The sequence below is a fragment of the Anoplopoma fimbria genome, chromosome 20 (genome assembly GCF_027596085.1).
Source record: "Anoplopoma fimbria isolate UVic2021 breed Golden Eagle Sablefish chromosome 20, Afim_UVic_2022, whole genome shotgun sequence".
Taxonomy (NCBI): domain Eukaryota; kingdom Metazoa; phylum Chordata; class Actinopteri; order Perciformes; family Anoplopomatidae; genus Anoplopoma; species Anoplopoma fimbria.
This window is the reverse complement of record NC_072468.1, coordinates 5,823,702-5,850,263: the sequence shown is the minus strand read 5'-3', so window position 1 is coordinate 5,850,263 and position 26,562 is coordinate 5,823,702. Positions and strand designations below refer to the sequence as shown.

Here is a 26,562-nt window from a genome sequence, read left to right as displayed (position 1 = left end):
TCGTCACCGTTGGGGACCATGTTGTGCTGTGTTCGTGTAACCACACTTGGCAGCATCGTGACATTACCAGCCACCATGTTGTAGGGGCTTGGCTAGGTAGTGGCTTGGATCAACAGATAAAACCGGCACACACACACACACACACACACACAAACACAGATATGCTATCTCCTGTTGTCCTCTTTGGACTCCACTTTGTCAGATAAGGGCTTCAGTCTGCACTTTGAGTAGAAGGGAAGCTCCAGCACACATGAAGATAACCCTCAGCGTGTGATAGTCTTATCTCTAGCATGAAATGGTGGCCTTACTCAACCTGTTCTTTAACAGATTAGGTGACCAATTAGACACGCACATTCATGTTAAATTCACCAAATTATTTAGAGAAGAAAAGCAACAGAATAGCTGAATAAGAAAAAAATTGCAATTGGTGAATTGAGCCAGAAAGCCCTTTTATCAAATGCGTTAAGTTGATGCGATTCAACCTGCGCTGACTTGGACTGAATGGCGATTTTGTGCTTTGTTGACTAAGCTCAACACAGTTTTGTTCCTCCCACACAGGGAAATCGGTGACTTCCCCTTGTGAGGTCACAAGCAGAGGGCAAGCCAGGAAGTGTTGTCTTTGATCTTTCCCGCTGTTCAAACTAATTACCTGCCCGCAGCAGCAAGCACTGCTGGCCGTGGAATTCATTAACAGATGGTAAAGCTTTGTTCTGGACCAGTGTGTCTGGGAGGATACAGAGGAATCCAGCGGCCTCAGAGGGAGCTGCTATGCGGTGCATTCCTCTCTGAGATCAAGTTAACTTGTTCTTCGTCGTTACATTAAGAGGTTCTTGATGATGTCCACCAGCATTTTCCCATCCATCTGGTGGGCTAGCCCTCCTGTTAGTAATAATTGTATTGGTCTAAATGCTCCTTGTTGTCAGTTTGTCTAAAAAAACTCCTCCAGATGTTGTTGGCAGTTTGGTAAAAATGACCTCAGTGGAAGAAATAGGTTCCAGTATGTAGATTGAGGCGAGAATATAAGTAATTAATATGGTTTACGTTGGCAGATGTTTGCAGCCTCCCATCAGTTAAAGCCTTACTGTACACAAGCAGTTGCAACTCAGCAACCTTTGCCTAGTGCTAATATGTAATAGGCGTGTGCACGTCCTGTTGAATAAAAGGTGACGACTGTGCTTTAACTGGCTTACAGTAATTACAACCCATGTCAACCCATCCTCCCCCTGCCCTCCCTTTGACCTCACATGCTTTTATGGGCGACAGTATCACCCGTTTAACATCCTATGTTGTGCAAAAGTTTTAATATTTCCTGTTTTTAAAAGGACAGTTCACATTCCTTCTTCATCTTTCATTTTGAAGTGCACTGACGATGCTTAAGCCAAGTGCAACACACACTTCTGATAGCAATTTCTGTGTATGCTCTGGGATAAACTGCAGTATTTTCCCCTTCCCCGTGATCATTAGTACTGCTGCCACCCTGTAATCTCTCTTTCCGTCACTGAGGCAATGGGGCTTCTCTCCTCTGTGGTCTCTTAATTGTGAGGTAATCATCTCGTGCCTCTTGAGAGCAAAAATACTGTGTTTACACTTCGTTTTTTGGCAGCTTGTCTTGGTGATAAAATTATTTACTCTCTCAGCAGCAGAATGAAGCCGGTCCTTCCATTACTTCATTACTTCATACTAGCTTTGGGCTTATAGCATTCTCCCAGTGCATTTGAGGCTTTTCGTCATCGGCAGGTTGGATAAACTCCATTTTCTCACTTTTTCATGTGGTGTTTTTAAAGGATTGGTTCACCAATCCTCTAGTGCTATCTATACATCCACTTTTGTTTAAGGTTTGAGATATACGTTCATCCATTTATTCCTCCACCCCAATATTAAATTGAATATTGTATGTAAAAACATTTTGCAGCAATATCTTCCTTCCGAAAACAATGTACTGGTTGCTTTGGATAATCTACTGATCACCAGTGCGTTCAACGTTCGTTTCCACTGGAAATGGGACTCTTTAAGAATTTATATGGTTTTTAGTGAGCTTGAACTTTAAGTGAAAGAAAATCCCATTGTAACTTGTTTCTTAGGGTTCTCGGACACTTGGTGGGGACAGCTTAGATGATCCAAGCTGGCTGTGCAGTGCTATCATCTCGACTGGCCTCAGCTGACCCCCTTTGGATATTCGGCTTTATATTATCCCTCGTGGTGTCCTTGGTCATAACTGTCATATGAACACACACTCGTGGTCGCACGGCAACAACCTTTTGAGATGTAAACACATGGACTCTTATCATTTCCCTTCCCCCACTACTCTCTCTCTCTCCCCTGAAACACTTAGCATAAGGCTTGGTTTGTCCTGAATAAAACCTCATGCCTGTACACATTCACACATATGCGTACGTGGTCGTCCAGTTTGGCTGACGCGTTACCCCTCCGATAATGTCCCATGTCACACCCACACACAAACAAACAAACACAAAATGCTTGAAAACAGGCCGCTCATTCCCGGCAGATGCTCTCCTCAGCAGTCGGGCTTTATCTAAATCCCTCTCTCCGCATGATGGATTGGATCAGATCAGACACAGCTCACAAGTCCATTTGATGGCACATTGATAGCAAAATAGTTGATGGCAAATATTCTAAACTTAGAGAGACATTACAAAGCCTTCTTTTCCCTGTCATGGCTATTGTCACGGTTGCTTTGCGGCTGGGAGCTGACAAGGGGTCTTCACATCCACATGCTGATACATTTATACATAACCATTCTATTTTATTTCATCCATTGCTTTTTTTCCTAATTTTGCTGATTTACTTCCCATCTGTATTTTCCTTTCTTTGTTTCCATCCTCTTAGCCTCTCTTATTCTCCTGTTCCCCACCTTTCGCCCCTCCCCAGTTCGCATCCATTCATCACTCGTTTCCTGTTTCCCCTGTGCTTCAACTTCCACCCCTGTGTCATTCAATCCCTCCGTCCTCTTCATCACTATCTGCCTTCTCACATCCTTGTATCTCTTCCTTCATCCGTCCCTGCTTGGCCCAGGATCAGAGACATTCCTGACCGGGACTTATCTCTTGTGCAGAGCAGCCAGTGCAACAGCAGCACCAGCTCGGCTCGATCTCTCCAGCTCAGGGAACGCTCAACCTTCACCTTTTGTTCTGGATGAGACGCACTCACTGGGACTTTCATTTATTCATCCATTCAGTATGCCATTTACCAGAGCCATGTTGGACCAAGAAATCTGTAAGTTTGTCAGCTCTAGGCATTTCCTTTTTTTTCTTTTTTTTCTTAGGGCTTGCTTATTGCTTATTCAGGCCCAAATTCCTGGTTGCAAATACAGGATACATTCTAAGTAAATGTATAACACTTCCCATTCATTCACAAGTATTTCCAAAGGAGATCAAGTCTCTCCCTGGCAACTGCAGTCAGCTGGTGTGACCCGAATTGCCTGATCAGACATCTTTATGGTGCCTGACTTTACAAGTGAGCCTCGACATTCCAGCGCTAATGGCTGTTCCATTAACAGCAGTCATTTCATTATCTCCAACACTCCCTTGTTCTGGTTTTTGGTATCCGGCGAGCACTTCAAAGCATCCCTCTCATCAACCTCATCGAGCTGATGGATGGCTGATTAGAGATGTGAGCAGCTTCCGCCAAACTCCTTTAGGATTCAGGGGAAATCCAGCAGTTCTTTTATGGCACAATCATTTCTGGATGGGTGTTGATAAATCTGTGTATTTTTGGTCAGTATGTTCGCTTACTGGAACTAACTCGAGGGGCTGTTTGACTCCATTTTGAGAAGGGATATTTGAAGAGATGAAAGGGTTTTGCTTTTTGGTTCTGCTGGCGAGAGAGGGCTTAAGATGGATGGATGGATACAGAGAAAGGGAACAAGGAGAAGAAGCGCGATAGAAGATTCAAAGCATAGTAATGAGGTGAATTAACCTGGGGTCATGTAGAACTATGGTAGAGCTTGAGACCCCCCTCGGTGTGTCTGTAAATGTTTTATAAAGCGGTCTTTGAACTCATTAACCAGAGGAAGATGGGTGAGCCAAAGGTGCCTTGAGGGAATAAGCTTCGTTAATGCTTTGTTTTTCCAAAAGTCATGTTGGTATTAATATCATCTTTGCTCGCATTGACTCAGGGTGGAGCAGGTAGTTTTCTCCTTACACCATTGGAAAAGCTTACATATAAAGTGTAACAACCCTGCTCTTTCATTGGTTAAATGCACTGAAAACAAACAAATGCAGTGATTTAAAGGTCAGGTTGGTAATCCTCTTAAAAAACATTTTTGTTGTACTGGTTGAAATTCTCATTAAATCCCAACAGCAATTTATGAATTAAGAGCTCTAACAAAAAAACAGAAAAATAAATCAGGTATCTGAGGCTGTTGCAGGACGGTAATAATAATAATAATAATAATATAATTGGACATGCTGCCTCCCTCTTTGCGTTCTGCCAATGCACTCATCGCCCATCACTGGAGTCTTCCACAAGCTGCTCTCTTACAGCTATGAGTACGAATGATAGCCATTTTTGTTGGTTATGTTCATGATGATCATTTTGATGGATTGGCTTTGAATGGAGGCCTGAGGGACGGGTTATTAGTGTCGCAGTCTTTGTACTTTCTCGCTAGATTTAGCAAATTTTGGAGCTAGTGTTGCTAGCTACTTTTATGAGAAAAGAGTTGGCAACACTGGTCTTGGTTCTTTGGTTAGATATTCTTTTGAAATCTACTGTACTCTTGCTGGTTTCTCAAAATTACCAACTCTAGCTTTAAGTGCACTTTGGTCCACTTATTGCCACTCATTTTTATCAATAGGTTCAGAGATGTTAAGCAATTATTACTGTGTTCAATTGCCTCTGATTGTTCCTATGCCTCTTGTTTATTCAGATATACAATTCTATTCTATTTTCTCATTAGTTGTAAGTTATCAATAACAATGATGTAGTCTGTACTGTAGTACTTGGGTTCATTTTTCACCAGGAAGGGAAGTAATTCCTAAGCAGCATGTTGAGACTCAGCTTGTCCTTTTCTTTGAAATGACCTCGGGAATAAAAACTATGTAATGAATAGTTGATTTTCCACCCAAGAAACCGTTTTCACTTGTAACGCCTTACAGTGTCCATTTACATTTGGGGAAAAAAATGAATTTAAAGGATAAAGCAGAATGACTAATTCAGCCTTCAGGTGTCATGACACAGCCAAGCTTGTGCAGTTGTTGTTTTTATCAATTCAATTTTTTTCCCCCTGAAGCTCTACTGCTATCCACTTCTTTTTGTCCAAGCGTTACGATCCTATTCCTGCTCGAGGCAACGTTGGCTCGCTCCTTCGCTTAAAAAAAAAAGTTGCTCATCTATCATGGCTGCAGGTAAAACAGTCAAGATTAACTATGCCATTAAGTACAAGATAGTGCAGTGAATCTCATTCATACTGTGTGGCTGTCAATCTCTAATGCTCCCATCCTGAGGCCGCTTGAGTATTTTAAGCTCCATAACTTCAAGCACGCAAGTGTCACACTCTTCATAGTTCTCATTCTGTCCATTAAATTGTGTCTCCTCTCTCTTGGAGTTCTTAGGTGTAAACTGCATTGCATTGTTGGAATAGTTAGAACAGTGACATTGTTATTCACACAAAGAAAAAAATCTAACATTCTCTGGGGGGAATCTTGCTTTAAATTTTTGTACCAGATCCCTACAAGTGTAATAACACAGCTGCTGATGTCGAATGTGTCCACAATCCTCAGGGATCTCTTTTTCTCAGAGGTCCAATGCACTCTTTACATACCAGAGGCCAGTCAAATTGAATAGAAGTTGTTTCAAGTCTTCTTCAATACAGCATGATGGTCATTTAGTAAATTCTAGTCCATTTTAGGGTAAAATAGAGGATAAAGCAGGGTATGCTTAGGGCGTGGACACCTTATGATTGACAGGTTGCTACCAGATCCATAAACAGTGTCTCTATGTCAACCGTCCGCTGTCAAAATATGGTAACTTCTGTTCAATGGCTGCAAAAAAACAAGCTGGCGACGGCCAAAATCCATTATGGCAATGGACGAAATGCCGAGCTTGAGGACTCAAAACCGTAGTCCTCAAACCAATGGGTGACGCCACGACCACTACTTATCTACAGCCGATGGTTTTTGCATAAGTAGGTCTAATGCAAGTCTTGCGGAGCGGGAGGTTATTTGTTTTCATTTGATGCTTTTCTGTGTGCATACATAAAGCCTGCTAGCTTTCCCTCCTCGGGCCTGTCACTATGTGTTGCACATGTCTACCTCATGGTGCGCCGTCTTGTTGAAAGAAAGAAAGCAGCCTGGTCTACGAGGGTCTGGCAGTGTCTTGAGCTATTGAAGTCACTCTGATGTGTGTCGAGATCAAACTGAGGCTTTATGTGTGTGTTTGCGTTGTGTGTGACATTCTTGCCATGGGTGGCTCCGGCTGTGTGGGGCTCGGATACAGCATGCGATTGTCATTCGCTGTTTTTTTCCCCCGTCTTTTCCTTTCTCATCCGATGACAGTCACTTTCACTCGGTGCCTTTCAGGCTGAAATTCCTCTGGCTTGAGCTAATAGTCCTGGCAACAGCCAACTGCCCATCAGCTCGGCTCAACTGTGACAGAGAAGAGGAAGCAGAAAATCAGATGAGAAGTCGCTATGGGATGCGAGGCGGATGAAAGAGCGAGATGGTCCTAAAGTTGCCATCTTCATTTCCCCTCATTTCTCCCTCTAAAAGTTGTTGAGGATTCTTCCTGTGACCACGATGAGTGATGGCTACACAAAGAACTGGAGGCCGTATATTTAAAAACAATCCAGGCTTTGCATTTTCTCTTTCTGGTAGTCATTTTGGATTATTGAAGTACCATTTCAAAGCATTGTGTTTAATTCAACTGAACTTCTCAGGCCCCTCTTTGGACATTTTGTCCATAATGGTACAGATGAAGGCACATGCAATAAATTAGGCCACAGCCGAGCTTTCGAGGTTAATATTTTGATGATGATTGACTGTATGTGTCTGTTTATTTGTTCTTTTCCTACTAATAAGTCCAGCTAACTGTAATTTTTATGGAATTACAATAACCACCAAGGAGAAATTCACAGATGCTGACTCAAATAGCTGGATCGGGTATTGGTGACAGATCGCCGATATGGTATCAGATACAATTATTTTTATACATAACAATTTAGTACATTTATATGTATGTATTTATTTGTTACATTTAATATTACAAAGGTAGGAAATCAATGTTTAGGTCATGCCTGATGATCCCAGTCACTTCCACACATTCAGGCACACATAATTCATTTAGCACTGGTATTGGATCGTCACTCTGTATAGGCTGATGCCCAACGCCCCCAGGTAACGCTATATGGGACTGAAAAACACTATTTTCATCTGTTTGTTTGAACGTCTTTGCGTATCCTTATCCTGACGTAAGTATGTTTGGATCAAGAATTAGTGAAGTTACTTTAACATTCTTTGACACTAACATTGTAATACCATTAGTAAGAATTTTTCTTGTTTTGGTTTATCTGTAAAATTCATTACAAAAGACAAGGAACTGCCATTTTCTGAATAAACATACTCATTTTTTAATGTATCCTGCATGTCAGGAGTCAAGACGTGTGAGAAAGAGAGGAAAGGAGTCAGGACAAGATGTTCTTAGTGATGAAAGGACTGCAAAATCAAGGCCATAGAAATTCTTCATTGTTCTCCTTGACTGGAGCAGTTCTTACCTGAGCCAGCAGCAAAAAAAAACAAAAAAACACACCATCCTGTAGCACCTAACAGGGCTAAATCATGCACTCTTTCCTCCAGTTTACTGAAAATCAAATAATTGATTTGTGTGACATGGTGTGAAGTGGACATGCTGTCCCAGCACAGAGGACGGTTGGGGACAGCCTACTGTACATGAGCATTGTGACTCGCCATAGAGCAGCTGAAGTAATGCCTCCTTTGATTGCTGTCATCTCTATGAGTGGGTACGCTGTAAATGTGTGTTGTCCGCACAGATTATGAGAGACAAACACTTTGGCTGTTCTTCTGAGTCTCCTCAGGCACTTGACAGAGTGAGCCATGCATTTCTTTTTCACACCATCCATTCTTGTTGCTAGGAGACTGGTTGATCTTTTTTTTTTTTTTTTTTTTTTGACCCAGCTCTCTTCCTGTTATCCTTTTTCTCTTTCTGTGAATCATACTGTTTATTTTCTGCAATATTATTCAATGACATTAATTCTATTTATCCATTTATTAATAGGTTTATACAGAGAAAGCGTAACCGTAAATCTCCCAATGCATTAAAAACAAAAGGTGATGGTTTACTCTTTTGCCATCAGGTCTCTTTTTCCCCAATGAGAGACCTAGAAAATGTATATATGTATTAGAATAGACAATTTCATTATTGATACAAGATTAAAGTGAACAGATGTTTATGATTATGCTGTTGTTAAAGTTGGCATCCATTTACTTTAATTCATAAGGGATTTAATCAGTTTTTGGACATTTTGTTTTTTTTAAAGAATTGTAGCTAACAAGCAGTGACTCATTGATATACAAATGGTAACTTGGTGGGTGAAGTATTCCTTTAAGCTTATACACTGGACCGGAACGGCAAAATCAGAAATCGACCCAACTCTACTTGTTGCCATGTCTCTTTCTCTCTCATTCTCTGGCTCACAAAAACATACAGTGGTCATAAAGCGGTAATGTAAAAGTACTATAATTTCTAAGAGATGGTAGTTTCTAACCAAGAGCAACTGCATGGTCAAGAAATATCAACAGTGTGGTCACATCGAACAGTTGGTTGAGGTTCTATCTTCAGTGAATGTGCCCACCACATGCATTCTGTCAGGCTGAAGTTTTATGCACAGCTCCACAGTAGGATAAGTTATGTTGCAGCTTGGTTTGGTTATTGACATGATCTCAATTTAGGATGATCAAGATAACACATTTAGATATGCTTGGGGAATTCATGTGCCATCTGTTTCAAATTCATGATAATGTGCATTAAACACCAAATATTCCAAGTGCAATAATGATGCTAAATTAGATTATGACTATGTGCTATGCCATATTTAAAACCTGTTGTTGTTGTTGAACAGAAGTTTATCTCCACATTAGTCATGTAGTATTAATAATATCCTCAATAGTAATTCCAGTAAGTTTTATTACAGCATTTATTCTATTTTTGCACTATATCACAATACGGATGTGGCAAAAATGACTAATTCAAGCTCAATGGTGTGATTATCCAGTGATGATAAATCTGCTACTGTGAGACTGCTCTGCTCACCAGCAGCCGTCTGCATGTTGGAAAAAATATGGGACTAGGCAGGATTTACCTCATATCATGTCGAGTTAATTGCTGACATTGCTGTGACATGCAGGGTATGACTAACTCATCCTCGCTGACATCTATCCTTTTTGCTAACGAGACCAATCTGTTGAACATCTACCGTACAGGCATCTGCACTTTAAAAATCAGGGGGAATAAAAAAGAAAATGCACACCAAGACAGGAGTTTGTTTTATGGAGACGATATTTTTGAACACTCATCCTTAACATCACCAATGACATGCGGTAGCATACTGTGAGACTGCTCCTCCCCACAGGCAGCCATCTGGAAGACTAGCTGAGAATGGAGGTATGCAGGGAAAGGAACATCTGGTCTTTTCTGAGTTTGCACTGACAGGAAATGGGATGGATGGGAGATTTACACCCAGCCAGGCCGAGATATGGACCTATACTTTAGTTTTTATAGGCCTGAGAAAAGGGGTCAGTTATTATGCGCCTCTGGCTGGATTATTTGTTTGTCGAGCTTAATGATAGCCTGTCATATCTGTGATGGAGTCAAACTGGTGAATCAGATTGTTGTTTCATAATGGACGCACAAATCAGAGTAGCATCTGTGATGCTACCCAGCCTTTAGCATTCTTTACTTTAGCCGGCTAATATGTGCTTGTTGATGATGTATTTCTGATACATAACAGTGTGTTACTATAGATGGCATCATGTTTGATGTAGCTTTTATGCTTTAATGGCTGTTGATCTTCTCTAAACTCACTGGAGTGGCTGTTAATTGTAAATGGTATGTGTAGTCTGAAGTGTGATTATCCAGATGGGTGTTACATAATCACCAAAGTTGATTCAACATTGCTGTTGGTATTGTACATTGCACTCATTTGCGACCCCCATATACTGTAGAAGAACAAGAGAACACGACTGTGTTGAGTGCAACTGATGAATGCCATAATGTTCTCTTCAGGCCATGCAGGGAATAAGAGCTTATGAAAAGATGCTTATACACAAGGAGAAACTTCTGATGTCACACAACCAATTCCCTCAAAGAATATATTTGTCAAGCAAACCAAGTGTTTTATTTTGGAAAAAATGTTTTCCCGGTTGGTTAAAACTAGATCTGACCAACAAAGATATTGGCCTGTACATAAAATAACACCTCTAACCCAACAAAATGCCAGTGTGCTTTTCCTAACCACGAGTGAAGTGAAATTTTCGGTGCTTGCTTTAGATATGTTAGCCTGGTTACTCTCTTTGTTCCAATGGCACTATGCTACACAACACTTAAAAAGTGGTGTTTTAAACCATTATTTCTATCAGTGTAATCGTGCAAAACCGCTATTTTTTTGAAAGCTATTGAGAACTTGATTTCCATCTGGCTCGGCATTCTGCGGTCTCCCCTAAATGGAAGAAGATATAGATGGAACCATTTAAAAATCCTTTGATCGACATTTGGTAATCACTCATTATCAAAAACTCAGACAGATTTCAATATGGGACATGAAGGCATGTGGTAAAGAAAGACTGGTCTGTAGTTCATGCATGCTTTTCAGCAACGGTTGAACATATTGGAATTTTTAAGATGGCCCAAAAATGATGACCTGGGAATCAACTCTTTCTAATGTCTTTGTGTTTATTTCTCTATAGTATACATTATATTTGCTGCCTTGTCCGTCTGCATTAGTCCCTAAAATATTTGGGTTAAGATGAAGCTTATCTTTATTGCTCCCTAAATGACTTAGCAGTTAAAAAAACAAATTTATACCACGTTTATACAGAAGTATATATTTGCCAGACACCTTTTTTTTTTGGATAATTTTTCCTTGACTTATAATGTGTTTCAGATCAATGCAATGAGGCATATAATTGAAAAGTGTCATACTTTATATCATAATGTACTAAGGGGGAGCTGCATCTACTCTATATCACTCTGTACTGACAGTAAGCAGTACACTTAGAGACAGAAGTACAGCCTAAGGCAAAGTACATTTATATACAACTAGAAGGGGAGAGCACGGATCTCTGGTCTGTTTTTGTGTAATCCTGCTGACAAACAAGCCAACAAACGGAACTGAAAACATAACCTATGTAGGAAAATACCCTTAGGCATACAGGCTATGTGTACACAAATGATCATTCACCCTAACATCCATATTTGCATTCTCATGCAGCTGTGGTGACAAATTGTTTTCTATACAAGCACAAATTTGCAGGAATGCTTGTTGACCTGAGTATTGACCTGAGATATAAAAATGTGTGCAAACTTTCAGTCCTATCTAATGAAACCCACTCCACTGCATGACAGCCAGGCAACACAGAGACACTCTTTCGCACACTCGCATGCACACATAAAAAAATTGACACCGAAGGAATTCCAAGCAGCTCCTTAATCCAAGCAAGTGCTGACTGAGGCTTAGATTGGATGGAGGCGTTGAGATGTGCAGGTGAGAGGGCATGGGGTTTATAGATGGAGGAGAGGGGAGGGGGAGAGAGAGAAGGCAGAGGAGTCGAGATCAAAGTTAAGGATTTTTTCCTGAAAGTACTTGTGCTGATTTCCAGGTATTCCATCGTTAGAGGGGCCTTTTCTGTTCTGTCCTCTGCTGCTTCACTTAGACTGTTTCAGGAAACCTGAGCCTAATACTGGCTGTGCTCCTTAAGTCAAGAATTTATCATGAGATGTCATTGTAGCAGTCGGCTTTGGTGGTAGAACTGTATAAACGAATACATTTCCAGACAATGTTCTGGCATGTGACTGCTCATGTTCTCTGTGATCTTCTTTTGCTATACTGCACATAGGAGTACACATTCCTAGTTCCTCATGTCTTCTCTTCTTTGCTGTCATCCTACAGGTATGACTACAGAGAGATGCTGTACAACTCCACGTTCTGCCTGGTACCTCGAGGACGACGGTTGGGTTCTTTCCGCTTCTTGGAGGCTTTGCAGGTCAGTGACACACGTACAGACGTTGCTCCTTATTGCTAGGCTTAGCTGTTAGTAAATCAGAATTTGTTACGAAGACCACAAAGAAGAAATTATTATAAGGATTTTTTTTTTTTATCAAATTTGGCAGCTGAGCATTTTGACCAAGCAGAAGTTGAGCTGGCTCAAAGAATCTTGTAATCCGTCAGCCCTGTAGCTGCGGTGACCAAACAATAAAGCCATTAATCAGAGGTTGAAAATGGAAAAAGTGATGCACTGGGTTCCTTCCAGTAGCTCTCACCCACTGCCAGTCATTTTGTTAATGTGCAGCCAGTGTTGATACAGCTGCCTCTGACTCAGTGTCTTCCCTGCTACCTCTCTAGATGTTTTCTACTTTTCAGTTCTGAAGTTTTCTTCGCCCACATCCTCGAGTCAATATATCCTCTCCTTTAACATTACACTAACTCTTTTTAATCTGGTACCTACTTCAACACGTGTCCTTGATTCTCAATGGCATTGAGCCCATCTATCTTATTACCTCATTCACACAATCTGCCTAATCACTTAAGGTGTACCGAGATGCTAAGCTTCTTTAGTGACAGTGCTTTAGACTCAGACCATAGTTATACTTATAAAATAAAAATAAAAAAACATTTCCCATCTCTACTGAAAGAAAGTGTTTAATTACAGTTGTCGGAGATGGAGGTACGAGGCATGCCACATAAGAACCTTTTAAACTATAATGATTCTTCAAAACAGAACTCAGTAAATCCCAATGCAGATAAATGTAGGTGAATGATGAAGACGTCATGAAAAGGCATACGTTAAGGTAAATGACTATACCACGAGTGAGTATTTTTATGATCAGAGCAAGTATATGAGCATAAATCACTGTTGTGTGGAATTTGACATCCTATCATTGAAGTTGCAGGACACTTTGGGTCAGATTTAAACAAGAGAAAAGCATTGTAAAGTTATGGCTCCCCCCCCCCCTCTGTGAGTTATGTTTGTGTCAAATACTGTAAGCACTAGTCTTGGGACAGCAGTAGAGAAATGGTCTGGGAAACAGAGAGATTTACAGAGGTTTACAATAGAAGGTGGGCAGTGGCTCGTTATTGATTGGAATGGGGAGATAATTGCACCACTGGGGAGCCAGGACGGAGGCAAGGTCAGACAGTGGACTGATGAATGAAGCAGTCGAGGAAACATGCAGAGGTTGGCTGGAGAGTACGGCTGGACCTCGGCCTGGAGGTGTTATTGTGTCTGTTCACTCAGCCTCATGCTGGAGCACCATAATTCAGGGGGCAGACAGATAGTTGAGTTTGTGTGCTGCATACGTTACATTGGCTGAAGTGATTATTCCAGCTAGCCATATAGGAAGCAGTGCAATAGTAAACAGTGGAGAGTGAACTAGAGCTGGGATGGTTTGGTTGGTTTAACTGATTTGCTTGTAGAGCGTACAAAGCATTAGGCCAGAATCACATTGAGATTCTCTGTTACGCATGTGTGTTTGCAAAATGTAGGAAGCTCATGGTAGTGAGTTTTATTAATGCATGCATGCCTGTTGTGTGTGTGTGTGTGTGTGTGTGTGTGCGTGCGTGTGTGTAATGTGATGAGTCGGGAGAGGATTGAGCTACAGGAGTCCCTAGTGGATTGGTCTGAGAGCAGATAGGTAGCGAAAGCAAGGCAGCGTTTCAGCGGATTGCTGCCTTTGCTAATGACACCGAGGAGATTAGACGACTGCAGCACTGATGCAGGAGCGTTTGTGCCCGGACGTGCGTGTGTAGGGAGTGACCGAGGCCAATCAGTGAATGGTACCCCGCTTAACAGATTAATGGGCCGGTGACTGCAGGCAGGACGCTGCACCGATCAACTCTTACAAAAACACACATACTTAAATTTACAGCACAAACATGCACTAACTATTGCACTCATCCACAAATGGGCAATTGGACTCACATGGACATTAACAAACATGTATACACACTTCAGTGCAATTTCATTAATCTTTCAGACCGGGTTATAATGCTCAGTGGAAAGGAAGATTCACTTCAAAAACATACTTGAACATAATGATCATCTTTATGAAGCTGCACTGCCTTGTCAGTTTGAGAGTTAATCATCAAGGTAGTGCAGTAGTTCTTTAGTTGATGGAAATATTTTGGAAGATATGTAGCCTCTTTGGTTAAATAACCTGATTTTAATGCTTGGGAATTGGACCCTGGAATTGTACATGGATGACATGGGTTTGCAGAGCATAAGGAATTTAGTAATATTTTTTTGATGTTCTCTTCAATCCATCTTAATATTGTTGCCTGTAGAAATACAAATTATATTCCCTTTGCATATAAATATTTTAAAGACTAACTACACGTGGGATGGGACACTGGCAAACAGAGGGTACTTTTATCCAGCTTCTCCCCACCACTGATTCAGTGCATTTATTAATTCAGACATTATGTCTTGCTGGTGTATGTTTGCATTTTTACCATGCACAATGTTACCTGCCATGAGCATCACAGGTTCCGCAGACCAGCTTTTCTTAGACAATTAATCTCATTAACGAGCACAGTCTAGTGTGTGTGGGTGTGTGGGTGTGGGTGTGTAAGTCTAATGTTGTGTCTTACTCTTACAGGCAGCTTGTGTGCCAGTGATGTTGAGTAATGGCTGGGAGCTGCCCTTCTCAGAGATCATCGACTGGAATACGGCAGCCGTGATTGGAGACGAAAGGCTACTATTACAGGTAGGTACAGTACAGCTGCCACTACTGTAGAAACCTTAAGATGGAATCTAAAGTCGTTTTCCATCAGAGTAATTTAGTACTGCTAAATAAAAGAATAGATGTGCACTGCTGTTACATTCACAAGTCCTCTTTATCTGGAGGAGAACAATGTTTGATCAGGCCTGATCTCAAATGAATAAGTAGCAGGTGTTCTTTGCTTTTTATTCCAATTTGCTTTTTTGTCACCCAGCACTTGCAGATAAGTTGTGGATGTGTGTGCGTGCCTCTTGAAGTCAAATTTGTTAAATTGTCATATTTGCATTGACCTTTCAGATTTATTGGATATGACAGCTGAGACAGCTGTTGAGGCAGAACTTTGCATTTCGTTGGTGAAATGACAATTCCCTAGTGTAATTCTACAAGACTACTGTCTTTTGTTTTTGTTCAGTAGGGGGTAAATATGCTAACGTGTTATTTCTTTCTCATGCAGATCCCCTCAACAGTGCGCTCCATCCACCAGGACAAGATCCTGTCCCTGAGACACCAGACCCAGTTCCTATGGGAGGCTTATTTCAACTCTGTGGAGAAGATAGTACTGACTACACTGGAGGTACACACACATGTTTAAACATACAATAAATACAATTGCGCACACACACACACACACACACATTAAGTTTTTAATATTTTGTTGTATAATTGTTATGCATGTACATCCTTCAAATCCGGTTACAGTGCGCACAATTTGCCTGCTTGTATAAAATGTTACTTATTTGTGTGTCAGATTTTTTGCACTTCACTACAGGACCATCTGTTCTGTTTGTGTAGCATCAGGTAATTTAGAAATGTCAGATGTTACTGATTCTGCTATTTCAGATGTATGAAACAACTATGCTTGATTGCACACAAACCAACCAAGCGTACAAATACAAATATGGCGTAAATCCATTAATTCATGATTTTTTTTTTCGCACAATTCTTCCGAGTCTCTCAGTTATTGACTTTGCCCTGACTTTATATCTTACAAGTGCAGACTGTGTAGTTGCAGACATAATGCCCGCAATGAAACTGTTCCAGACTATAAAAACCAAGAGGGATGATATATATTGTCAAATCCTGCTGTCGTGTTTTTGAGGCCGTTTCTTGCTGTGGCTTGGCTTTCAATCACGTCAGTAGTTTGTTCCTGTCAGTTTCCATTTATCTATATTCTTCCTGTTGCGTAGCAGACCATCACACTGCTGTTGGGCTAGAATTACAAACGAGCAGAGATGAGAGCAGGGAGGAATGTAAAAGCATAAGGGAGCAACGCAGAAAAGGCTGGCTGTGAGTAAGGCAGGATTTTCCACTGCTTTCAAAGTCATACTTTGTGCATCCACAAATTCACCAGCCTCTATCAGCAGTGGGCCTCTGAATTAAGGTTGGTAGTCTACCAGAATGTAGAGGATAAATTTATCCGAATTTTGCTTTAAGCTGATGTTTATTTTGTTTAATACATTTTAAAATCTTAACTCTAACGAACAGGAAAAAGTAGTGCTGGTTTTCAGTTGTGTTACATTTAAGCCTTGCTGCTGCCCATTAGCTGCTGTACTCAGATAGTGTTACAGAGGCCTCGTCCCAAGAGGTAGGAAGTCAGGGCACGAGAAGGCAGTGCTGGGATTTCTCGGTCAGCAGGGTAAAGTTACACCCCGAAGAAGCTGATCTTCGATCTGTTTACACTCTCAGTATCTTGACCCTGCTTCAAAACATGTCGTAGTACGAGGCTGGTAGGATGTCAGTGCTTTGGCTTCGGATTATTACCAACAGCTACCACATGCTTTTGAGAATACTCAAGGTTTCATTAAGGTATCGTCTCACGTTGTCAGAGTCTTCTAAGAGCTTTGGCGGAGTGGAAAATAGACACCTTGTATGTGATACTGGGATAAACAATCATGTGGAAATAATGTTACCGTTGAATTCTATTCTTGAATCAAAATGTTGTCTATACGAAGGCATGACAGCATAACGAAAACCACTCATTTGTAGTCTGCAGGTTTTTGGATTATTTGTCTGGGACGTGGCAGAGGCTGAATACTCTTAACTTGGCCTTGTGGTCTTTTTTTTTTTCCTATGAGTCACACAGGAACAAGGAGTATTTTGAACATTTGAATGATATTTACCAATTGCAATCAATTGACCACTTTACAGAAAACATAAATCTGAATCTCCTCCTCTCCTCTGTTTATGCAGATCATCCAGGACCGGGTTCTGCAGCACACCTCAAGGAGTAACCTCATGTGGAACAGTCTGCCTGGAGGCCTCTTCACCCTGCCTCAGTACTCAACGTACCTAGGAGACTTCCCCTTCTACTACGCTAAGCTGGGTCAGTTAATTAGTCATGCATATGCTATGTGCTAAGAACCACGTTAAGGGCACTCCCTAAGGTTTGATTTGTCAGCTTTCTATTTACGACATGAACAGCTGCTGCGTGACAGCTTTTGAATACTCGTAAACCGGAGACGTGAATCAGTGACATTGCGACAAGTTATGGAGTATAAGTATGTTTTATAATTCACAATTTGTCACAGAGAAGCTCACCAATTAGTCCTGCCATGTTGTATTTGTGCTTGGTTAATTGGCCAGATATAGGGCTTGTTGTTGACATTGGGATTTGGTTAATTGGCACCTTTTTCCTTTGCCAGCCTAATTTAACTTGTCCACTTACACTGTATGTCAAGTAAACAAACGCTTGAAGTAAACAAGCAAAAACTAAAAGATTCTCAAAGCTGTCAAAGAGTTATTATTTATATATAAATTTCTGCTTTGTGCTCAAGTGATACGACAATGTGAGTTAACGTGATTCAGGAGATCATTCTCGTGCTTGAAATCCCACCTGTTGGATCTGAGTTGCTTCTTTACTTACCTTTGATGCGTCCCGGCTGTTCTCAGGTGTTAGGCCATACACCAAGTTTACAGCGATCGTTCACGTGGTGAGTCCACTGGTCTCCCAGTCCCAGCCGGTCATGAAGCTCCTCGTAGCTGTGGCCAAATCCCAGTACTGTGCTCAGGTAATTCAAAACCCAACACATTACACTACATTACTCAGCTCACTCAGTTGTGATCCGATTGACCTGATCTTCATTAGTTACTACTTGATTCTGACTATAACTATGATTGAGCCAATTTATCTGCTGAGGAACACATTGTTCTAAGATGTTAAACAGAAAGAAAAGTGGCCAGAGCTACTTTGGCAGAAAAACAATGTGTAATTGTCTCTATGTCAGTGTCATTTTTTAGGATTATCACATCAATGGTGTTTGCTTAAAACTGCTTTTGAATTTTTTCAAACCTTTTCATGCTGGAGATGAAGGGAGTCCATTCAAACAAATTCCAAAACGTTCCTTCCACAATAGATCCACCCTGACACTCCTCATGCTACAGAGACTATTTTCCTATAGCAATGTGCACCTTAGGAAATACAATACACATTTACCTGCAGAATAATGTTAATGCATAGTTTTCAGCTGTCAAATAATAAAATAATTTATGATAACTTTATTTTTCAGTGAATTCATACTTAAGTGATGGGTTTGTGATAAGAGGCCTCTCTTATGTTGTGGAGCAGTGATTTGCAAATGTACAATAAATATGTTACCCATTTTTCTGGCACTTTGGAGATTATCCATGAATGTGGATTCCATTTTATTCTGGATTTAAAACTGCATGGCCAGCATGAAGGTGGCAGCACATTCTGTTTGAACATTTACAGCATTGCAGTTTGTCGCTGTCATGTTACTGTAGGCGGTGTGACAGTTCTGAAAATAGTTCTGCAGTAGAATGAGGATGTCTTCCACATAAATAGGGAGAAAGAAAAAAAGAGCTTTGAATTGGAAAAAAAAGGCCTTACTGTTGGGTTTTTGATCTGTACATATACTGATAAGCCAGACATGGATTGCCAACCATTAATACACTACTATTTCACCATAGTTCTCATTAGGTGTACAAACATGGGTATGTGAATGAATATGAACATGTGGTGATGACTCAGCTTGACCTATTTTCCCTTTTGTGCAGGTGATCGTTCTGTGGAACTGTGACAAGCCTCTTCCTGCAAAGCACCGCTGGCCAGTCACCTCAGTCCCTGTCATTGTTATAGAAGGAGAAAGCAAGGTAAAATACAAAGCCTTCAGTTGATATTAATAAATTAATCAAGATGTAAAGTTAATGAAATATTGAACGTGATTAAAAACCCTCCCTGTCATTGTTTCTTCAATTAAACCTACAACCTTCCTGCCTATATATTGATGACTCAGCGTAATAATGGAACGACATTGTCACAAGGAGGATGACAGAGAGTGTCTCACGTTGTGAAAAAATGTGCTCATCAGTGTATATATACTGGCTAAAAGTATATAGGGGCTTGGCGGGGGTTAGAGCTTACGTCCTTTTTCATCAAATGTTTATTAATTAGCAAGGCCGTCTGTGTTGATTGGGGATGTGGCTAACAAGGTTGTTGCTGATCAAATCCGTGTGCTTGCAATTCATCAACTGGAAACCACTTAACAAGTACTTGTTATACAGAGTTATTTGCTTAGATAAATGCCAAAGAGCATGGAAGGAAGCACACTTCACTGCTCGTGGATTTCTTTCTGTTTAAGGGGCCAGTGAATATCTGCTGTCATTGGTCTTATGTCTTCTGTATTGTATATGACTTGCTCTGCTGTTAACGCAGCGAGATGCAACCACTCTCTAGCACAAGCAGACATTAAGACACTGGTAGTGCTGCTTGTCAGGCAGACGTACCCCGCTTGTGCTCATATGGGCCCTGTTTATACACCGCTTGTTGTTGTTGAGCTGCATGCGAAATGTTTCACTATCTTTTTTAGCAGCCAGTCACATTTTGCTTGAGTGTCTGTGTTTTGCAAATCATTGCAGGTGATAAGCAGTCGTTTTCTGCCGTACGACACCATCCCCACTGATGCTGTACTCAGTCTGGATGAGGACACCGTGCTCTCTACGACAGAGGTCAGACTTCCAGAACATTTACTGTCATTTTTAATCAAGAGAACATACAACTGAAGCTATTGTTAATAATTGTATAATCACTACTATATATCGTTTGGATACAGTGGATGTGTTTCTGGTTTCTGTGCCTCATGTCTTCCCTCCCTCCTTTCTGTCCCTTTGTTTCTCTCTGATGTCGGTCCAGGTGGACTTTGCCTTCACAGTGTGGCTAAGTTTCCCGGACCGCATTGTCGGTTACCCAGCCCGCAGCCACTTCTGGGACAGCAACAAGGAGCGGTGGGGCTACACTTCCAAATGGACCAACGACTACTCCATGGTGCTGACTGGGGCTGCCATCTATCACAAGTACTGCCACTCTTCCCTCCTTATTGTGTATCACTCCTCTCCACTCAAATTCAGTTTCAGTCTAGTGCAGTACTAATACAGTTCACTCTCTCTTATGTTCTCCCTTAGATACTACCACTATCTGTACACCACCTACCTTCCAGCCAGTCTGAAGAGCATGGTTGACCAGATGTCAAACTGCGAGGACATTCTGATGAACTTTCTGGTGTCCTCTGTGTCTAAACTACCACCCATCAAAGTCACCCAGAAGAAACAATACAAGGAGACCATGATGGGACAGGTGAAGCAGAATATTTAATCATTTTTATATTAAGCCTGAAGATAGAACAGGCACTGTGTTAGGGATTATTGATGGCGCTATTTCAAAGAGAGACAATAAAGCACTTGTTACTCATTTCTTCCAGTGATTGTGGGTAAATAACTTCAAGTACACTGTTGAGTTGATGCGTGGAGAGAAACACCTGAAGGATGCAGACAGTTGGTTGCAATTTAGCACTTAGATTATAACAAGAAGCTATTCAAACACATGAAGGACCTTGTTTACTGTGAGGAGACCGTTAAATCCAGCAAGGTCTTTTTCTCTTTTTACAAATGCTGGATGCTTCTCTTTTTAAACATGCCTATCTAACAGACAGAGATCCGCGCTTTTCCTGATTATTGTAGAAGCCGATGGCTTTTAGACATATCGCACCACTTAAACTCTAATAGTGTTAGCTGTTTAAACAGATCATCAGTCATTTGTGAATTTAAATGGAAATGTGTTATTTTGCAATATGGCCTCCAATATTAAATAAACTCATAAATAATTACAACGGGCTCTAAAAGGTCAGAATAATTTGTGATGCATTATTCATTTTGTATTGGTTTCTCTCTTCCTTGCCCTGCCTGTTTCTCTCTCCCCTCTCCTTCTCACCCTCCTTTCCCCCTCCTCCCCCTCCCCCTCCCCCTCCCAGAGCTCCCGGGCGTCTCGCTGGGCTGACCCGGACCATTTCGCCCAGCGTCAGACCTGCATGAACAAGTTTGCCAGCTGGTTTGGCACCATGCCCCTGGTCCACTCTCAGATGAGGCTGGACCCAGTCCTGTTCAAAGACCAGGTGTCCATACTGCGGAAGAAGTACAGGGACATCGAGAGACTATAACCCTCCAAAGCCCCCCCGGCTCTCTGGACACAGCGAAGACAGAGCGAGGGGGCGGCGACGAAGAGGAACACAGAGCCTCTCCATGATTGCGTGGCTGGATCAATGGAGAAGCAATGGGATTGGGCACTGGGGGGGGGGGAGGAGGAGGAGGAACAGAAACTGGAACAGATGTGGAGAACACCACATGCATTGGTCTGCTCTGTTGTGTCCATTTCTTCTTTCTACCCTGTCTCTTCTGTGTATAGGGGGATAGCTGAGCACACAGGTCCCACTATATACACTATGAGAACCACCTGCTGAAGGACACCTGAGGACTGCTCGTCTTTGAACTGAAGCGATCAAAGTCATGGAGTTGAAAAACCACAGCTTGCTGCTTCCATGTCCCATCAGTGGCAAATCACTCGTCTGTTCTGCTCTGTGCACACAGGTTGCTCGAAGTCTTTCATGACTAAATATTATTGATGATTATGACTATGAAGAGGATAACACTATTTTTTTTTCTACAGTGAACGAATGGCCAGCACTTCTCTCACTCTGTATTGTCTTAATTAAAACCAATAGCAGGTGGGCGAAGGAGGAATGACGACCCCTCGACCACAGAACTGAGTTATGATCGTTGATTTGATATTCACAGTGCCTCAAGTTTATCTAATGGCGTTTGGATCTGGGAGTCTGAGGAAAAGTTATTGTGTGGAATGAGCACCTTGATCTTGCTGCTTTTGTGTTTTTTTTTTTTTTTTTTTTTCATGATTGGCTTATAATTGATGGAGTAATGGGTCTAGTAGTGAATTCTTAAGGTCAGCGTTTGCATTGCTTCCTTGCTAAAGTAAAATGAATATTTATTTGTATTCAATTGACAAACAATAGGATCCTTATGTGCCATTCTGAAATAATTTTCTTGGTAAAACTACAACTTTCTGTTTCATTCTAGCAAGAAGTCATTTGACAAGATATGGTGGGTACTTGAATATGTTCTGGCCTGAAGAACTATAGAAGATCACAAGAGTTGCCTTGGTTAAGGGAGGCTGAGCTTGCTAATCAAGCCAACCCATGGTCTGTTTGAAACACAAACTACTGTGAAAACTAGGGAATGGATCTTTTTGGGCTCGGTAAGCAAAGGATATTTATATACGGTCATTTTCTTTATGCCATAGACCCAATTCATGTCGTCCAGGGACAGGTTTGGCAGTAGCCTAGGCTGACAAGCACTCGGCATGGGCTTACACTGCTTTCATCTAGAAGCATCAAACAGTGCTTGATGCTGTCAATGTCAGAGTTGGCATCATACTAAATAGACTACTGTATTTTCCTGCCTTGTTATGAACAAATTTGACCAGATTGACAAGAATTCTCCCCAAACAATTGTGATACTGTTAAAAGGCACAGGGAGGACATTTGGAGAAATGCTGTCTTAAGTAATTCATTTCATTTGTGGCAGTCCTTAACATAATAAATGTAATTAGAAGCCTTTCAATTTCCAGTTTATTTGCAGAATGCCAATTTGTATCTCGGATCATCTCAGCCATTCATCTCTGAGATTCAGATTGGCATTGTGCTTGGGCCTCATTCAAGGGGTAAAGTGTGAAACCAGGATGTTAAAGCTTCTTCCATGACTCAGTATGTCACATAAATGTCAACTTGATTATTCTCATTCTGTCAGTATCTAATTTACTGCAAACCTGTACATGGCATGGCAAGAGTCAGTGTAACATGAAAGATTTTGGGGGGGGGGTATTTTTCAGATGGATCACAATGTTAATTGACTGTGTTTGGTTTCATTAACAATCATGCTTCATCTTTTTTCTCATACGTCATATCAGATAATCTGAAAATGGAAACCGAATTTGATGGGCTTAGAATTTGCACCTGTGTTTGTCAATCACAGTTCACCTGTCCCTGAAGTGTCCCTGAAGTATCCCTGTAAAGCCAGCAACGTTTCTGTAGAATTCTAACCACACCTGCCCTGACACCTCCGCTGGTCCTTTCAGCCTCATTTTCTAGGACGTTAAATGATCAATTCGGTAAATTACATCTGTCTGTAGCCTTCCCCACAATATGTGCCAATAGATCATACATTTTATTTTTTCAGCTCATGCCATGAATTCCCAAAACATTTCTTGTCTATATAAGAGAGAAGAATGTGTGAGAAAGAGAGGGGGGGGGGGGGGGAAGGAAGGCGCTGCATGGTATTTTTCACAGCTTGACAGCAAATAAACAATCCTAGTATTACTAAACACAGTGCTATCGAGACAGCTGAATATGGTCGTAAACAGAATCACATTTCAGAAATGAACTTGGTGCAATATTTAAGATGACATTTTCTCTATCTTTATCTCCTCTCCTTCCTTGTGTTGTTTCAGAGGGCAGGGGGTTATATATTGATGTGCCTTCAGAAGAAATACACTTATTAGTTGTCCCCCCCCCTCCCTATCTGCCTTGTGCAACAAACAGGTCCCTGTTCTCATTTCATAGTAGGTTTATTGTTTTCTTTATCAAAATCCAGTAACACATAATTGCTCCCTAAATGATTTTGTTTAACACTGGAATGCTAATAAGACTTATCACCCCACATCTAATACCGACATTCCTGCCTTTTCTGTTGTAGGAACTATTTTCTGTTTTTTTACACATACTGCCTTGTATTACTTTACCTCCTGTAAGTATAGTAATACATGTAACACACATACATAATTAAATCATACACAGTATTTATCAGACAGGTTTGCATCCCAACTGAATCTCTGCCTGCTTCCTTCCCTTTCTTCTGTAACCCGCAGACCTAATTTTATAGAGATTAAAATGGAAAGATAGAGGGGACAAAAATCACAGTTTTTTGTAAAAGATTTTATAAAAACAAAACAAACAAAAAAATCAATAAATGAAATATTTGATATAAGTTGTCTGTCTCTTTGTGTATTGTCTGACATTTATATATATTTTGTCATCCTTTGAGAATTTTTTAGTGGGTCTGCTTGTCTTTCAAACTAGTATTTGAATCAAACGTCAGGCATTAGAACTACATGCTTAAAGTCTTCACTGTGCTGAAAACGATATACCTCGCCAACCCTCTCCCTCTCTGACCTGCTGGCAACCCATTTTGAGGCTTCCCAAAACATCTTGCGTGTTGGGTTTATGCAGTATGCCCACTGAGGGAAAGCCAAACTAAATAATACCTTTAGCTTCCTCCTTGTGTGTGTGTGAACCTTATCCTATGCCAAGAAACTGCTGTGTTTACATAAATCTGTGTCAGGATGATCGGTTTAGACACGCTGCATAAATAACAGCATCCATCCAGGATGATCCCATGGTGCATGAGAGCTGCCAACTCAGCTGCAGCAACCGCTACAGGAGAGATACCCCCAAAAACACACATACACACAGACACCAAACTGGGCAAAACTCTCAAAGCAAACAGCTGTGCAGTATGTTAAAGCTGGACCAGGGCGTACACAGCATAAATTATCTAGTGACACATCAAAAGGAAAACCATTTGGACATTACTCCAAGACCTCATCCACTCTGAACGGTCTGTGCACCAAACCCCATAAGAAATCAAAATGTGTTTTTGTGTGCTTTTTTTTGCATGGAGTGAGAGGAAATAAGTGGTTTGCAAAAAACAAGAAGTGAAACTTCACAGCACTGGAGGGGTCTATCCACTGCCAAAAGCCTTCCTGTATGATTTAACGCTATGCTAATCAGTTTGACATCTCTTAATCCTACCGATGAGACGCGTATCTGCAGTGGAGATGGATCTCAGCATTCAGGCAGACTGGGTTCTTCCCAACTGTTGGATTAATAACTGTGACTCCAGGCCAGATTTGACACAATGTCATTCCTTTCCCATCAGCTTTACATCACATGTTCTAGCAGCATGTTTCAAGTTACATTCTGCCATACGAACGAGAAATAAATAAAAAGAAACCCATTATTGATCATATCTATTTATATGTACAAATAAATAGGCACATTATGGCACTGTTAGCCAAAGCAATTGATTTCACATGATTAAAGGAATATAATGCTTCAATTAGTATAGTACCTGGATAAAAATCTGTTGCATCTTTTAGCCAACATCTGGGAATGTGTGCACACATACGAGACTGCTTCAGCAAATCTGAAGCAAAATATGTTTTATTCCATACAGCTGTGCTGATAATGATACGCTTCTGTTTTGGTATGTAGAGAGAATCAGATGTTCAGGCTTTGTGACTCACACCTTGTACGTCAACACGGCGGCTCATCGAAAGCAGAGAGAGACCAGTATTGAAGTGGTTGGTTTCTCTGAGGCTGTTTAGATGACTCTGTCACATGATAGCAGCAGCCAGCGATCAGCTATCTGGATAAAAGTATCGTGTTTAGCAGATGGCAGCCCAAAACTGTGTCACCATCCAGACACGGCTGTGCAGCAGTGTGTTAAAATGTATCATACACCCATTTCCATGCATGCTGCAAAAAACATCAGATATCCATAGAAAGAATAGCTTGATTTATCATAAATCTGCAACATTGAATAGCTCCATTCAGTTTTATGTTAAACACCATTTTAAACTCATTACTGTCTCTCTTACATTTGTTAGCTTTCAATTACAGAATCGCGTTTAGTAATTTGGCCTAGATCAATAATTAATTAATCTTACCATGAGCCACTGACTTTGTGCAATGGTGAAATGTGAATGAGAACAATGATGTAGTTGATCTTGTAGCATATTTGCACAGATTTAAATAGATTTAGTGAATTCCTTCTTTATTGCCAGTGTTATCTTCCTTTTATCATGATTATTATCACGCAGCTCAAGAGTTTAGTTTTTGTGAGTTTACCTTGTTTTCCATCTTTACTGTCACTGCAGATATCCAGCTATGCATGGGCCTTTGTTATTACTTAAATAATTTATTAATAAAATTAATACATTTTTACTTTAGATTATTCAGTCTCTCTGTCATGAATGCTCCTCATCTCTTTATCTGTTAGGAAATTGTTTTTGTATTGATAATAAACCTCCAGTTGCTGTAATATTCTGTTCAATGGACTGAATTTGTTTGGTAGGCTGCTAGGCATTTTTGTGTTTCCTCCGCATGCAAATATTGTTTAGTCGATTAGAAATTTCTCTTGATAAATTCACCTACAACCCTGCAACTAAAACCTGTGAAT

General features: G+C 40.9%; 1 protein-coding gene across 1 annotated transcript in view; it reads left to right on the top strand.

The window, feature by feature from the left end:
* LOC129109669 (exostosin-1a-like) overlaps window positions 1-24,277 on the top strand; it is a 34,997-nt gene extending 10,720 nt beyond the window's left edge. The window contains exons 2-11 of the mRNA XM_054621784.1: window positions 12,137-12,230; window positions 14,842-14,949; window positions 15,419-15,538; window positions 17,155-17,287; window positions 17,854-17,972; window positions 18,979-19,074; window positions 19,840-19,929; window positions 20,114-20,274; window positions 20,383-20,554; window positions 21,228-24,277. Coding sequence (XP_054477759.1) covers window positions 12,137-12,230; window positions 14,842-14,949; window positions 15,419-15,538; window positions 17,155-17,287; window positions 17,854-17,972; window positions 18,979-19,074; window positions 19,840-19,929; window positions 20,114-20,274; window positions 20,383-20,554; window positions 21,228-21,413 — 1,279 coding nt within the window. The 3' untranslated portion in view covers window positions 21,414-24,277. The remainder of the gene's footprint in view (window positions 1-12,136; window positions 12,231-14,841; window positions 14,950-15,418; window positions 15,539-17,154; window positions 17,288-17,853; window positions 17,973-18,978; window positions 19,075-19,839; window positions 19,930-20,113; window positions 20,275-20,382; window positions 20,555-21,227) is intronic.
* The last annotated feature ends 2,285 nt before the right edge of the window (window positions 24,278-26,562 follow it).